Source organism: Tyto alba, unplaced genomic scaffold (assembly GCF_018691265.1).
Source record: "Tyto alba isolate M040663 unplaced genomic scaffold, T.alba_DEE_v4.0 Super-Scaffold_38, whole genome shotgun sequence".
NCBI lineage: Eukaryota > Metazoa > Chordata > Aves > Strigiformes > Tytonidae > Tyto > Tyto alba.
In genome coordinates, this window is record NW_024881313.1 from 23,957,745 (window position 1) to 23,974,837 (window position 17,093).

The 17,093-nt window shown below is 46.1% G+C and overlaps 1 protein-coding gene across 3 annotated transcripts in view; it reads right to left on the reverse strand.

Annotated features, from left to right (window-relative positions):
* MKX (mohawk homeobox) overlaps nucleotides 1–16,433 on the reverse strand; it is a 46,231-nt gene extending 29,798 nt beyond the window's left edge. For 2 of the 3 annotated variants that reach the window (XM_042802269.1, XM_042802271.1), the window contains exons 1-4: nucleotides 15,857–16,144; nucleotides 13,549–13,708; nucleotides 6,649–6,802; nucleotides 5,096–5,431 (exon numbers count right to left, since the gene is read on the reverse strand). In XM_042802269.1, coding sequence (XP_042658203.1) covers nucleotides 5,096–5,431; nucleotides 6,649–6,802; nucleotides 13,549–13,708; nucleotides 15,857–16,038 — 832 coding nt within the window. In that variant the 5' untranslated portion in view covers nucleotides 16,039–16,144. Of the gene's footprint in view, nucleotides 1–5,095; nucleotides 5,432–6,648; nucleotides 6,803–13,548; nucleotides 13,709–15,856; nucleotides 16,145–16,362 lie in introns of those variants that run through there. The other variant, XM_042802270.1, reaches the window with a different exon arrangement.
* Nucleotides 16,434–17,093: the final 660 nt, after the last annotated feature.

Sequence of the window (17,093 nt, forward strand, 5' to 3'; positions counted from 1 at the left end):
GTTGACACTGCTACCTTTCCACAAAATAAAAAAATGATTAAGTTTTGATGAAGCAGTTTTTCAGGGTCATGTGGAAATAATCCTGACCCATTCCCCCTGCAGTTCAAATACTGAGAAATCAAGAAACTAATGGGAATTAAAAACCAGCTTATTTGATTTTTGCTGTTCAAACAGAAAAATGCAAAAAGCGAACAACCAACTTAACTAGCAGGGAGTGGGCAGGATCTTTAAAATTCTCAAGTTTGGGCTATCACATCTGGCATATTAAACTTGACACTGTCCCTGTAGTAAAGCCATTTCCTTTTAATCTTTCTTTAGAAAAAACAACAGAACAGCAAATTAAACACAATCCTCTCCTCAATTCTCAATTCCATGCTATTTCAGTGTCGACGAATCAGGTCATGTAATAATAAAATTCCTGCAGAAATACGATCTTAACTGTATAACCTTCAAATTGCAGTTACACTGCTGTGTGCATTTAATACTGTACTTGACATTCCCCTTTTCCATTTCACTTCTGGATGACATTAGGATCTGCAACAAGGACGTCCTTCAGCTCTCCCAGGTTACCATTTATTTTAAAATATCCCCAAGGCCTCCAGCACCGTTTAGATCAGACTTGCAAAAGTTACTGGTACTAGTGGTTTTTGCAGGTCCCTCGAGTTGTTTCTGAAAACAGGTTCCATTGTGTTCATATTATGCTTTTAAATTTTATAGCTCATTTTTAAATTACATGTTAATTTCTAAAAATGTTAAATTGCGAGGAAAAGTTGGCAAGGACCACACAAAATCACAGCACTATTCTGCAGCTTGTGTGTGTCTTTCTATAGTACTTATGTGCATGGCTATACCCTTACATTTAAGTGCTCTGTATTAATGTGGGCCTCATCCTGCAGTGTGCTGAGGGTCTCACCAGAGGTGCTCAGTGTGCTGCAATAAACAACCCCGGGATCATGCTTTATAAATCACAAACTTTGCAGGATCCAAATGAAAGAAAGAAAGGAAGCCGAAAGGAAAGAAAAAGGTGGCAGCAATGAAAACATCAGAAACAGAGCACACTCCTGAGTATAAACGTCTAAAAATAGAGATCAAACATCTTCAAAAATCAACCAGTCATTCAAGAGGATTTTTAAAAGCCACCCTCCTTCCCAGGTCTTTAGTTTCCTCACTATTTTTATTTGTTCTGGCTTTTCTACTGTGCTAAATAACTTATAAAGTGAAATCAAGGAAAATCTGTCTACAGAAAAGTTAGAGAACTCCCTGTCCTGCCATTTCATTGCTCTTTCCCTCATTTTAATTTTTGCTTACATTCACCAAACGCAGTTCACCAGACAGCGATATCCCAGAAAGCTGGGATTTTTCATTTCCTTGTGCTATAACGATGCAGAACATTTTGTTCCCGCAGGTGACTGACGATAGGGTACTCAGAGCAGTGCAGCATTACAGAAAGCCAGCATTTTAGTGATCCGTAAACCAAAGACTGACATTGCCGCTTTAGATTTATGTCCAGCCTCACTATAAACATTATTAGATATTTTACTTGTAGATTTCTGGAGTGTTTGTTGCAGTCAGACTGTTGTTTCTGCATGCGTTTGTACAACAAATACAGATAGGTAAGTCTGGTTTTAGTTATTCCTGTCACACAGGGAACCTGCTGTGAATGACAGCATGCCAAGGAGTTAATGAAAACTTGTTCTCCAACATGGATTTTTAACCAAACAAAAACACTGAACCAAGCTTTCAGTGGTCAGATGAAGACACATATTTGACCAATTATATATATTTATATATTATACCTACACTAGGATTAATCCAAACTGAAATTTACTGCCTTAAGCGAACACATTCGCGTATGTCACTTTATACACATAAGCATATCAGCTTACGACAGAAACGCTTACATATGTGACACATCCGAGCACGGCTGCACTCTCTCCCAGCAGCTCCGTTCCCGCAGCCGCTCCCCGGCTCCCCAGCTCCCCGGGCCACACTCCCACCCCAGCACTAGACCCAACTCCCACAAGATCGCAATAATCATGCAGAGGTATAAAGCGAGGCCGCTCTCCTGACAGTCAGTTATACAGCCTGTCCTTGATCTTTACGTGGGATTTCCCCGTTGTGTGAAGCTAGAGTAGCATATGGTCCCATGTTTATAAGCATGTTAATGACTGAAATGGGAAACTGTACAATCCGTTTACCTTATAAACGGTAAACTGCAATTTCTTGGTTTCGTCACCGGGCACTGCACTCATACCCTGTTAATTTGGCACGAGGTCTTGAGATGAATGTGGCCTCGGTGATGCTGGGCACTGGGTGAGCAAAGTTGCTGTGGACACACTGATGTACCTGAAATCAGGGTCCGGACCATAGCATGAACCAGATGTCATAAGCTTTCTACTCATGATCTGCTATGAAAAGTTGCTTTTTCGGGGAAGCACAATAAAGAATTTGCTTCAACACCAATGACTGCCTGCTCTTAGGAGCACAGCAACATTGACAAATGTTTTTTCAAAAATAAAATGTCAATCTGCTTTCACTCTGTGCTTTTTGAAATACTACTCAAAATGTCTTCATAAACTAAAATATTTACTAGGGACTTAACAATTTTTCTTCAACCTGTTTGTATTAAAAATTAACTGTTTCACTTAACAAAAAATAGGAGTGAGAAGCTCCTTACAAGTGGCGACGTCTCACTTAAAAATAGACTTCTTGCTTTCAGAAAGGTAAGAGTGGTACAGTCAGCCATACCCCATTGTTTGGCTTAAGCAAAATGGATTACAGCTATTTTTGAGAACACAGATACAGGTCTGCTACACAACTGCACTGAGAACTGCCATCCCAGGTATTCAAATTACAGAGAAAGACATAAAAAAATAAAACTTCCTTATTTATCTCTTGCTAGCTAACAGTCATTTGGATAATTTCATCTATTTGTAAGTAGATTGAATGAATGGATGGTAACTTGAAAATATCTGCTTTGTTCATGAAGGGCTCAGCTCCTGCATGGTACAGTATCATCAGAAAATCATTAATGGGATTGTAATCTTGCAGCTGAAAAAAGCCTGTTTGTACCTATTATTTCCTAAATGTGCACACATGTATAGGAAGGATATACCACATAATATAAGTGTGTGCACATGACCCTTTTCTTTCTATCAGCAGGCTACTGCTTGTCTGCTTTGGAAGTGTAAAAACACAAAACTGTATCCTGAGATCTGCTGGTGTGTTCTCATCAAAGGCCTTTCACTTCAAAAGGTTAACAAAGATATTTAAGAACTGACTTAAATACGATCTCAAAATGAGTTCCAGGAATGTCAGTTATGAATTTTAAGGACAAATATACTGGGTTTTAGTCATTCCAGCTCAGCTTGTGAATGCATACAGCTACAGTGTGCCTGTCTCAAACTTCTCATTAAGGACCCTATTTTTCAGTGCAGCTTGAAACTTGGCAAGAACAACTTAATCCAGTAGCAAATTTATTACAATTTTTTAAAAGTCATTGTGTCCATTTTTAAGTTATGGTAAAAGTACAGAAAACAGAAGTTTACATATCTGAGCTGCTGCATCTGTTCTCGAGTAACTTTTTACTTAAAAATAAAACTTGGCAGACAATACACCCATAATGCAGACCAAATGCATTTGGTATTTAAACAAAAAAAAAAAAAGAAGCTAAATGAACAGAGAGAGTTAATTTTGAAACCTACTCATCATGCATTCATTATTCTTGCTCCCCACAAGATCCCGTTTCTCTACAGGGCCCCCACTACCCTCTCAGTCATTCCCTGACAAACTGCACACACCAATGTCCTCCTACCCCCATCAGAGCGTTCAGCCCCCTGAAATCCTTGTGGCCCCACCACAGGGACAACAAAAATCACATGAAACGTGGCAGGAAAGAGAGGGCAAAGGCTGAAACTTGAGAGGTTGCAAAGGCAAGGGCACCCGAACCTGCCTGCCAAGGAAGCCAAGGGGAACCAAGTAAAGCATCTAAATCTACATTCACTTTAGCGCAAAGCCTGCCAGTGCTTTTCATCAATATTCATCCCAAAAGTGATGCTGCCTGCATGGTGGTCCCTGTCAGAATAACCTCCCAAGAAAGGCCCCAGGACAATGCAAAGGGATGCTGCAATGGGTGGAAACCCTGAGACGCTGGCTGAGAACTCCAGAGCTTGGGATGCAAAACTTCATTTTTTTCCAAAGATAAGGGGACAGCCTTTCCCTTACATCCCCAAAAAAAGACAGAACAAGCTTCACAAGAGGAACATTCCAGAACTCCCTGCCCCACAGGGACCTAAGCAAGTCCTAATCTTGCCCTGATTTACAGCAATTTACTGGCATGAACAGTCCCATATGCCTTCCTCTGACTGGTAACACAGCGGATGATATAAATCATGCTTTTATGTTTTTATTGATAAGATTAAAATAATAAATTATGTGTGACCCATCAAAAAAACATTACGCCAAGATATTTAATGGCCAAGTCTGTGGCCCTTTCCTCAGTGCACTGTGTCTGGAGAGTGATGCAGAAATTGGTGTGAACTAATTGATGTATTGAATGCATGAGCACCAAAGAGCCATGCACTGGAGAAGGCACTCTGAGGACAGACAAGATGCTGTACAACAGAGGAAGGTGTTCACGTGCACTCCATTGGGGTGTCTATGGCTCATGGAAGCGCCGCAAACAGCCACCTTGCAACGTCAAAGCCCTTCTCTTCCTCCGATGTGGGGCCATAGAGTACTTTAGTCCTCCTCCAGACCTCCTTTACTGTAACAGAATGCTCAAGAGTTTTCACCTTCTTTAGGCTCGTCTTAGTGCTGACAAAAATAGCCTGTGTAATTTCAAAAATCAATCCCACAGCTCCATTCAAATCGCAAACCATCCTCATTAGCAGTCAGTAACAGCATTTAACTTCAATGCTGCATGTAGAACTTCTCTGGTGAATGAGAGGGTGGACATGAGTTATTCACTCTCATATGAGAGGATGGCCAGGAGTTATTCACTCTCATAAAAAGTACAATTGGGTGACACTCATTCCAGGTAACAACATCCACCAAAGCTAGCTGTATTAGAAATGATGCGGAAAGAATCCCTTACCTGTCCGGTAGACAAAATTGCCTTCTGTTTCTGATGATGATGGAGACACCAATTCTTCCTCAAATTCATTGGAACTAAATGAACCAGAGTGATTCCTTTGCCTTGTTTTTTCCATCATAGCTGCGTTAGTAGCCATGACATGTCTCAATGAGTCATTTAGGTAACGATTCAATAAGCTGCTTTTGTATTTGGGGGGTGACACGTAATCCTCATTGGCACTTGTTTCTGGTCTCACTCCTGTTTTTATTACTGAACTTTCAGTTTTAATCACAGTGTGATGAACTGGTTTGTTATATCCCCCTTCATTCATATGGTTTCTCGGAGGATTTTCTCCATCTGAAAGCAAAAGAACAAAGATACATTGAATACCTGATACTTAACAAGAGGCTTTCGCCACATGTTTTAAATTGGTATAAATATAACTAAAACAAGACAATAATTTTAGACTTCAGCAGTAGACAATGTTTTTCATCTTCTTCTGTTCACACATTGCTCACAGTAGTTCCCAGGGTTCTCAGATGTTCCAGCTATTTCAAATTAATTAACTGTAGAAAACAGTCTCTGAGTCTACTTTGTTCATGAGCAACACAAGACAGGTAGAAAAAAAACTGAGAAATGTCCTAAATCAATGATAAACATTTAAAAATCTGTGTGAATAAGCTGAATTCTTACTATCATAACATGAAATTTAGTTGTTCTGAATACTTCAGCATATTTAAGTGTATTTCCTTAAACTGTACTCTTTTAACTGTCCTGCAACCAATCTTTTAAAAGGAAGCGCATACCAAAGAAATGTGAGTACAAATCGAAATTGGAACAAAGATAATTGGAACTGAGTACAAATTGAGATATATTATTCTAAAAATTCACATACAGATTTCTAACAATGTTCTGTAGCATTTGTTCCTGTCAATGTATCTCCATGTCACACTAAGAAAAGCACCCACAGACATAAGTAATACAAATGTTCTATTAAAAAATACAGGGTGCTATTTAAAAAATCCTGCATTTGTTAATTTGGATAAGAAAGCGAATTTCAGTGCACCTTTTAAGGAACACATCTGCTGGTAAAGTGCATAAGCCAAATAACAGTAATTAATATAATAAGCCCCACTGAAGTTAATCAGACTGCCTTGTTAATCAGATTCTTTTGTTAATGATGTGATAATGCTATAGCCCTTCCATCAAGAAAAGTAACAGTCAAAAGATTTCTCATTTCCCTAAACCAACAAATGTAATAAATTTTTTCCTTTAATGCAGATTAAAGGAATATGATTGTAAAATCTAATGAACTAACAATTATATTTCTAGTAACAATGCTACAGAAAACAGGCAAATAACATGCAACCAGACTGTCAACCCGATTAACCTACACAGTCCTGCTCTGCAAGGCTGCACAGTAGCTGGGAGCCAAAAATGACACCTAATTCACAAAAAGTAAGGGTGGATCCACTGAGAGCATTTTGTGAGAAATCAGAGCTAACTTTGGGTATCTGATTCTTTCTAAATAGATTTTAAACGGTTTAAAATTGGTAAAAAGAACGTCAACAAACCTTCAGAGCATGAGTCATCACTGCTTACGCTGAGTCGTTCAGCATTTCCTTGAACATATTTGTTGTACAGTTTTATTCGTAAAGCCCAGCTAAGATCTGGTTGCCTGACAGTATTCTTCAGGCGTCGTCTTGCATTGGCAAACCAGTTTGATACCTGCATACAAATTAATGTATTAGTTTCCCTTGAAGATGATGCAAACAAACAAATCTAACGCATAGAATTTTCATGAGTTTTATGTAAGCCCTAAGAAAATGGCAAGCAAGGGAAAGATGAACAAGAGTCCACGCAACTACCACTGAGCAGAGAAGGAACCTCAGACAAGAAGGCAGGTTCAGGCTTCCCACCCCTCATAAGTGTTAGCAAACCCTCATTATTAACAAGGTGTTAATTAAGGTGTCCCAAAATACTCATTTTATACTAACCTTTCTTTTTTTTTTTTTTTATTTTAAAGATACTTTCAATATGAACTTTCAATATTTTACTAACATCCTAAATTAAAACTAACAGCTAATGTTCAGTAATTTGCCTTTGACGTTTATGTAGGCTACAATACGGCTGTTGAACAGAAAAAAACATTCTGAATTTGGCTATATAAAAGCCCAAATTCTCCCTCATGCTTTATCAGTACTCCAAGTCTGGCAGGTAGTGGGTATCTGGAAAGTCTTACACAGAATACAATGTACTTTGAGTCATTGCAGGAATCAACCATTTGCCCTACAGAGCAGCAGCTTTTATGAACTCTTTCTGTTGTGGAAACCCTAAAAACCAGTGAAGATGCAGACTCCTCACAAGGTAACTACTAAACAAGAGACTGGCTTGTCTTCCTTCTCAGCTGCAGAGCATTTTTCTAGTTTGGCATTGCAAAATGAATACATGTTAGTACCCTTCTAGCATACAGGGTCACCACAAAGTCATGCTCAAACACAAGTATTTCACAGTGCTTTAGGCACCAAAGGAGCAAGAGGGCATGGTATAGTCTTCTGTGCCAGCAGTGCTAATCAAACCACCAAATGGGATGTGTGTACTTGCAGTGACTTTGCATGAAAGCATACCTGAGAAAATACTGGCCTTGATTCTACTGTGAGTTAAAATACATAAAATAGGAAATACTGATAATGACAGAGTGACCTTACCATAACCTTACTACGAGCAAGAGCAGAGGCAAGCTACCTATACTCTAACAATATTTGTTTAATGATAAATCAGGTCTTAAGAATGCTATTTACTCCTTGCAGGAATAAGTGTATTCTGACCTGACCTCTGCAAGAGGGAGGCAGAGTAGCATTACTTGCAAAGGAGAATGTAAAGAATGTCAGCAGTCTACAGCCCCACTCACATCTTTGTGTTGTGAAAGTACATACAGAGGAAGTCGGAGACTACTGCAGTCATGTTCTGAGCTGGGAATGATCATACCATTTAATTTATGTAAACCTGAAAAGCAAGTTAACACATGTTTTATCAATACATGATACTCCACCTACTAGGGAGCCAAACTGTAGACCTCGGTGTTGGATTTTGGCCCTAGTTTTGTCATCTGTCTATAGTAGCTAACGTTGTATAAACTGCACAGAAGTATTTGGCTAATTATTCTGGATTGCTAATCTTTTCTAGGGTGATTATGAGAAAAATAAACACTATCTGCTTCAAGGAAAAACAAAACTTCAGAGTCCCACCCAGAACTTAGTAGTGTCACCTGTCACTTTGATTTTACTTAAAATCACATTTAAACGAGACAGGGTTCCACCAAAATACAGTGAGCCCTGGATCAGAGCTCAGATGCCAAACATAACTTTACACGCCATGTAGTTTACTATGACAAGTTAGAACACCAAAACTGTAGCTGGCAGAGAAGAGTAAGTAATTTTCATTCTCTTCTAAGGCTACTTGTTTGTATTAATCATATTAACACAGCAATCATTATAGTAAACCAGAAAGGGTGGGCTGGAATCCATCCACTAATCTACATCCACATCTAATGCTGTTAACAGATTCACTCCAGACTGCTCAGCAGAAGCAGCAGTCAAGTCACCTGGCTGCTGCATGATTTAGTAAAACTCTGAAATCAAGTATGCAATGATAGAGATGGATCAGTCCACGGCTCCACTGAATATTATAGCAGTTACTGCAGAATCTTACAAAACTGACAGCTTTCCAACCTCTCACGAGAAAGATTTCATTAGGCTCCAGTTCATTAGATACTGAAATATTTCATCAGTGAAGTGCCATGTACAGAAAAGAAAGATGGGGCAGTATTAGAGTGACTCATACATAAAAGCAATTAAATTTAGCAGGAATGATTTTTGCATGGTACTCTCAGTTTATTTTGGGCTCATTCTTCCCATGCCAATGCTTTGCTTTCTGCATATCAATATGAAAAGATGAGTCATATTTTAAATCTTCTGCTATGAGAGGAGGAAATAGTAGTATTTGATCATTATGAAAGAACCTGAAGTCAGCATTTACAAGAGAAACTTTCTGCTAAAGAACAAAGCAGCAAACTCACTCCAGAAACTCTTATCCCAAATGCAACTACAACATGGCCTATTAAAGCTGAAGGAAAGATACGCAAATTCACTTAAGAGACTTTAGGCTAGATCTATGGTGTGGTATCTCTGGGTGTTTTCTTGCTCTTGGGCACTGGTGTATATTGCTGGAAAATCCTGATCTCTAAGACGTCAGAAGACTCAACATCTCTCCTGCTCTTCAGTCTTGGGCAACCTCCAGGTGTGTGGACTGGAAGAGGCTGCACGGTCCCGAGTTGTACCAGACAGCAGGCTCACCCTGAGCTCCAGCCACCGCCTGACTGATCACAGGCTGTCCCTGGCTCCTTTAAAACCAAGGTACAGTTTTATCACTAATTTCAACCAGCCCCAAATGTTACCTTGTGTATCCATGTGGTCTTTAAAAAGTTGCATGCGTACTGCTGTAGGTCCCACTCACTACAAGTGCCTGTTTGCACCACACTTACTCAAGCTATTACAAAAAGAAACAACCAAAGCTGCCAAAAGCCATCCATCCTTTACCATGGTCCCAAGTTACACCACTGTGACCTCCAAAAATGATTAAAACCCCCAAAACAATGATTTACATACAACCCAGTGGAAAAATCTTTGTCTTAGAAACTTCCCAAAGAAAAAAATGCATGATGAAACTCACTATGCTTGTAAAGTAACAACCATGTAGTTCTTCAAGAAGTAAAAAGGCAAAACCCAAGGAGAACGATAATAGATGTGCTTTCCAGCTTTCATATTTTACAGCAGTTCAGTCATTCCAAAGAGCATCAAGTACTTATATCAGCATCATGAAATATTAACCCTCTGGCTTCACTTCTGAAGAGTCTCTTCAATTTTATTGTAATTGGTTCTGCTTCACTGCTTAAGAGTGGCCAAAGTTTCAGAAAGGGAACAGAAATCAAGTGATTCTCCTCCTCCAGTAATCCAGATATGCCTTTATGAATCTGAATACTACTAAATCCATAGCAGCACATGTCCAATATATGAATCCTAGTACTGCAAAAAACTTCTCTTCAACAATATGGCCATTCATATTTCTTTCTGGAAGGAATATACAGCCATTTTTCTTTTTTATTTCACAAGAACATCTAAACCAAAATTTAAAATAAAATAAATCAAGCACTGTGGTAATAATACAAATGAAAATGTAGCATATTAATAGGACAAATTATTGGATTCTGAATTGGAATCTAATTGGAGTATAACATAAAATGCCTTTTCAAACTATATTGCTTTTTTGGTTTTCTGCTTTGGCAGTTGGGGAAGCAGAAAACTTTGGACTTCTGGACTGAAAGCTGCAATAACATTTGCCTTGAGGACTCCTGAAGACCTTGTTGGCCTGATTAGGAATAAGTCAGCCCAGAACTTGCCCCAAGTTTTGCTACTACTTATTAAGAAATAAGATGATTTATGATTCCTGCGAAATCCTACCTCCTTGAAAGAGGAGGTAGGATTTCCTCCTGCAGTGCTGTCAGACAGGCACCTGGAACAGCCCCCTTGCTTTCCCACTGCACCCAGGAACAGGGGGTTCAGCCAAAGTATTAGTGAGGTAGAATAAATTAATTTAAAATCAGTCAACTATGTGACAGCGAAACTAATGAAAATAAAGTTGTGAAAGATTTGACATGCAGATACTGTAGAAAACATGAACAGATGTTCACCTCCTTGTCTCACAGAAGGATCAGTTTTATCTATGCCACAGTTCTGCAAAAGCTCCTTTGGATAGTTGGTACATACTGGAATAAGGTTGATTAGATAAAAAAAAAGCACATGGAGAAGAGTTACAGCTATATTATCAATCTTACTGTGAGCAACATCATCTTCCAGGCAGCTGCTAAAGACCTTTTCCAAGGTCAGCAGTCAGGTGAAAAAGAAAAAAAACCCCAACCATTCATTCCCTAAACGGCATTTTGGCAGAAACTCAAAGGTGTTTTCAACAGTATCTTCTGCCTTCCCTAGGGCTTCCAATGACAAGGTGCCAGCACACGAGGGGTGCTGGGAAGAGGTAATAGCTGTCAGCAGACACCAGCCGCCACAGGAGTGGAAAGCTGTGGGGATAAAGGTACGTTCCCACCTAGAGTAAACTCCACAGGACAGCACCAAGAAATGGAAGAAGAGTGGGAAATACGAGACAGGTCGGCAAATGTGCAGGTGTGTAACCCGGAGAAAACATCATATGCTGATTCCTGGTTCTCCAGTGATGTCTGGTGTTACTGGATTAGAAAAGCAGTCACAGGAGACCCTGGCTGATGCTTTTGCAAAGTGCCCCTCCTGGGACAGAATCAAATCTTTCCAACAGATACCGAAGCCCAGTCCCAAGCTTGCTCTCAGTTATACCACCCAGCTGAAAGCGCACAGCCTCCGTGGAAACTATGTCAGATGTACCCAACGTGGCTGAGATCACAGCCTGGCACTTTCTCTCTCACTCTCAGAGAACAAGAATTTTCATCTGGATTACAGTCCCGTTCTTTCTGAGCATCCAAAAAGTAGATGTGGGGTGTGTGTTGTTTCTTCTTCCAGGCTCAGGAATTACTGCTGGTTCCAGACATACGTATTTACCTCTTGTACAGATGCTATTGTATTCCTGAATTAAAAGAGCATTGCACCCAAATGATGGAAGAAACATCTGGGGTTTCTTTTTGATGTTGTGCTTCTGTAAATGAAGATAGATGTGCTGGTTTGCACAGCTCTTTACAGTTCATAGAAAGAAGGCTGGTCAAATCCAGCTTCAGCAAAAATCCACTAGAGTCATGGGGGTCTAACAGAGATAAATGTAGCCCTCCGTGATTCTTTTAAATTTTATTCTACACCTTATGTAGATCACAAAATTCTGTGGAGTAGTGGCCATGGCTCACTTGATGCTTTTATAGAGGCTAACACAGCATATCCCCATCAGAATTTATCAAAGCTGCCACGAGAGAAATACGGCAAAAATCCACCATTTTTTTCTTCCCTCTCTGTTCATTCTGAGGCATTTATAAAAGAACAGAACTCCTCGAGATGTCATTAATGTCAAAGTCTCCCAACATGTATTCTGGATGTATGTTTTAAATCTCATGTAAAAATACAGGAATATTCTAAAAGCCGTAATCCAATAAACTACTCCTATTGCACTGTGGCATTAAGTAGATAGTGTTTATGTAATCGTATTTTTAAAAGTCTGAGCAAACCTTTCACATATATTTTTTAAAAGCTCGAGAAGTTGTTTTAACTATATCTTCCATTTATAACTGGCATTTTCTGAGACATTAATATTTTGGTTAAAGCTATAGTGTTTTTTTCTAGTTCAATACTTTCACAGTGAGGTACTAAAGTGTAAAAGTTCCGCATTTTGCCGTTACTAGAATGGAAGCTCATAGCACACTCAAAATAATAATGCTGAAATACCACCTTCTTTTTCTAACACTTCATGTTATTTTGATATCTTCATGTCCTTTGCAAAGTGACACATAACGTGTTAGGCAGAGAGCTGAGGACCCAATCCTGCAAAAACATGTGTTTCATTTTATTCACCTAGCAGTAGCTTGCAGTTAGGAAATTAGATTATCCATGATACATAAATCTTTGCAGCATCCAGACCTGAGATAGCATCACTCAGCAACCGATAGCATTTAACCACATATTTCAATAGAGTGCCAGATGGCAAAGAGAACAAAGAAGTAAGATTTATAAACATTTGCAGCCAACTTTATATCTCTTACTGGCAACGCAACTGCCAGTCATTTCAGGGAAGTTTTACCTGAGAGGAAAACAATTATTCCCCATGTCTAATTACACTATAATGCTAATTCCCACAAGGCTGTGAAGCACAGTCACTGCATGCTGAGCCACTGCACACAGTGTGTATGCTAACACTGAGGTCTGTGCAACAGGTGATTATTATCAGAACAATATAACTGTTTCTATTGTAGTCCATTTTCAAAAGGGAAAAGAGTAGCTCCCTACAACGTCCTCAGCAATTCCTATTCTGTGCCAAAATCTCCCATTATTGATTTTTCCTTTTTACCTGAAGATTTTTAAAGACTAAACAAAAATTTTCCCACCACATTTATGAGTAAGATTAAAGGATGAGGGCATCTTTTCCTAGGAGGGAAAGCGCACACTTTTTGCAGCCTGCATTTAGCGCTTCCCCAGCCAGGACAGCCCAGATGTGGGAATTCCTGTTTGGGGGATACAGACCTGCCGGAGGGGGGGCCCTGGGGAGGGTGGAGGGAAGGCTGAGCACAGGAGCCCTGGCCTTGCTGGCTGCTCCAGTGCCTCCCCTGGTACCCAGCGCTGCCTCTTGCTCAGCTCCCAGGGGGGCTTTGGCTGATGCCATCCCTGTCCCTCCCGTCTATGAAACGCCCCAAGGCAGCCGCCGGTGGTGAGGGTCGGGGGTTCCCTTACCTGCACCAGCGTCATCTGGGAGCCGAGTGCCAGCAGAATCTTCTCGGTCTTGGTGGGGTAGGGGTTGTCGCGGTGCTTGTAGAGCCACTGCTTGAGCGGCCGCGCCATGTCCTGCAGCGCCTGCCGCTTGTGCCGCACCTTCCCGCCGCTCTGCCGCGCCCTGCCGCGGAGAAGGGGCGCTGAGGGCCGCGGGCGGGGCGGCGGGCACCTGCCCGGTGCCCCCCCTCCCCGGTCCCGTTTCCCCCCGGGTTCCCTGCGCGGCCGCCGCTGCGGGAGGCGCGCAGGGATGCGCGCCCTGCTCGAGGGGGGGGACCCTGCTCGGGGGGCAGCCCCAGCATCGGGGTGCGCCCTGCCCGAGCCCCGTCCTCGCGGCGTGCTGGGGGACTTGCCACGGCCGCAGCCCCCGCCCCGGGCCGGCCGCGCAGGAGAAGCCCGGTGGAGGCTCTGGGGGAGCGCACCCAGAGAGGACGGGGCGCTGGCCGCGATGATGCCGCGGGCCCGGACGGCTCCACCGCGGGGGTTTCAGCGGGGCCAGGGCTCCGCCGGTGCGTGGTTTGAGTGCCCCGGTGCTGTCGGTGCTCGGCATCTGTCAAGCGTGTGTGGCCGTTCGGTCTGTTTACAGAGGGGCTTCCCGGAGGGGCCAGCGCCCGCCTCGCACGGTCCCGGCCGCGCACCCCAGCGCGGCGCAGCCGGGAGAACCGGGCTGCGGCGCGGGCTGCCGCCGGGGCCAACCGAGCCTGAGCCCCCGCGCGAATATATCTGTCAGTTACATTCAGGGATACCCGCGGCATCGAAGCTCCTCCCGGGTCATTTCCCTGCGCGGAGCCGGCGGCGAGGAGCGCTCCTGCGGGAGCCGGCGGTGCCGCTCCTCAACGCCGCCGGCAGCGACGTGAAGCAGCCCCCAAAGCCCCACGCCAGCCGGGGATAGAAAGGTTAAAACGGGGGGAATGAAACGGAGGTGCCGTTATTAATAAAAAAAAAAAAAAAAAAAAAAAAAAAAAAAAGGTTTCTTTGTAAAAAACGGCCGAAAATAAAAAGCGAGCGAAGAAAAACGGGGGAATAGCAAGGAAAACCCAGAGGCGGGCCGGGGCCGGCGGCGCGCCGGGCGGCAGCGCGGAGGCGAGAGGCTCCCGGTGGCGGCGGCAGGGGGCGCCACGGGGCCGCGCCGAGCCGGGCCGGGCCGGGCCGGGCCGGGCCAACCTAAGCCGAGCCGACCTAAGCCGAGCCGGGCCGTACCGTTCCAGGCCGAGCGGAGGCTCCCTCGTCCCGGGCTCCCTCGGCAACCCCGCTCCGCCGCGATCGGCTGATAGTAGCATTTCGATGAAACATAACCTGCGTCCTACCAACCAGCACCGCCGCTAGAAGTACGAGCTGATGCAATCGTTAAGGTGGAAATTCGGCAGTAAAAACAGCTCCTCGGGATTTCTGGGTTTCGGTGCCTCCTGACTGTGCTCCTCAGTCTTTACTTGGTAAAGCTGACCCGAAATGCCTGGTCCGCGCTTGCCAGTTCAACCCTTCGAGCTACGGCTGACAACGCGCCGGAGCTAACACGTCCTCTCATCACCTCTTGTTTCACCTGTTCCAGCACCAAAGAAAATCAGCCGCACACGGCTCAGTCTCAGCCGCCTTTTTAACAAAACCGATCCTAGCATCATCCTGTCCAGCCCTTGCCTGGCACCGCTCTAGTCCGTTTTAAATCCCAACCCAGGGAATGCACCGACAATGCAGCTCCTTCCCGGCCGCCTGCTCAGCGCGCTGCGAACCAGCGGGGCCGGCGGAACAAGTGTGGGGGTGCGCGCAGAGCCCTCCCGCCCCGGCCCCGGCCCCGGCCCCGGCCCCGGCCCCGGCCCCGGCCCCGGCCCCGGCCCCGGCCCCGGCCCCGGCCGCGGACCAGCTGCCCCGGCCCCGCCGGCGGGGCTCCCGTCCCGCGGGTCTCCCACCTTCCGCCTTGCGCCTCTGTTTTGGGGGCTTTAATTACGAGAAGAGCCCGACCAAACCGGACGAGCCCCGGTTTCCCCAGTTTGTTTTTGTTTGGCGGCAGAGAGGGGGAGGTCAAACACCGCGGGACAGGAGCGCTCCGTCTGGCACATTCCAGCCCAATCGGACGCCTCCGCATCACCTAGTACCGGAATTTCCCACCGTAGCTGTGGAATGAGAGCTTCAGAGAGTACGGACCCAGGGGCGCGGGGGAGGACCCATCCAGAACCCCATCTCGCAACCCCAAAACCGGCTACGCGGCGGCCGGGAGCGGCACGCGGGGCCGCGCCGCGAAGCCGGTGCGCGGCGCGGAGACGAGCGCACGGCATACCCCGTCCGCCGGTTGCGCAGGCTGAGGCTCTCCTTGATGGACGGGCTGTCGGGGAGCAGCACCTCGGCGTGGTGCGGCCCCTCCACCACCCCCACGTAGGGCCGACCGCTCCGCTCCCGCTCCTTGGCGTCCTCCTCGAAAAGCACCTGGCCGCTGAGCTTGCTGAAGACGATGGTGTTCATGGTGGGGGGCTGGGGGCCGCCGTCGGGCTGGCCGCCGGCTCCGAGGTGCGGGGGCTCGCTCTGCGCTGCGGGGAGGCGGCAGCGGTCACCGGGCAGCCGCGCCGAACCGCCGAGACCCGCCCGGCGCGACCGGCGGGGGGGCAGCGCGGAGGCACCGGGCGCCGCCTGCCCACCCACGGGAGGGGGTGCAGCCCGCCCCTCCCACGGCCCGGCCCGCTCCCACGGCCCCCCACCCCCACCTGGCCCGCTCCCGCGGCCCGGCCCGCTCCCACGGCCCCCTCGGCCCGGCCCGCTCCCACGGCCCGCTCCCGCTCCCGCTCGCACCTCGCCGCCAGCCTCCGCCGCGCTCCTCGCTCCGTGTCGCAATAGTTCGGAGCGCGGGTTTTCTGTTGGGTTTGCTGTTTCTCTCTCTCTCTCTCTCCCTCTCTCTCTCTCTCTTTTTTTTCCCCTTTCCCTTCCCCTCTCCTCCCCCGGAATTATTTTCCCCTTCCCCCTCCCCAAACGGGGAGGGAAACAAATTGTTTTTAACGACCACCAAATGCGGCGAGCCGGCGCCCGGAGAACACAGCCGCCGCGCGGCCACTCACGCTGCCGGGGACCGCGGCTCCCCGTCCCCCGGGGAGGGGGCACCGCCGGCGAGGGGACCCCGGCAGTCCCAGCAAGGGCGCGGGCCCCGCCCGGGCAGCGCGGCGTCGAGGGGCGGTGCGCGGAGGGGCGGCAAGAGCCCGGCGAGGGGCAGCCGCGGGGCCGGCAGCGCACGGCTGGGCAGTCCCGGTGTGCCCGGGGGGGGGGGCCTGCCGGGGAAGGCGGCTGAGGACACCGGCTGGGGTCACGCTGCCCACGGGAGAGATCCCCGTCGGTGGCGCGGGGCGCAACCGGCGCGGCGACGGCCGTGCTGGCAGCCGCAGCCCTGCGCCGGTCATTAACGCCGGCGTTCCATGAAGCGGGAACCGAAAACGTCTCCCCCCACCCTTCTCCGTTTCCTCTTGTACGTCGTGTGTCCCGTCCCCCTCCCCCCTTACAAGGATCATGAATTAGACCGCAGTCCAAGCCGG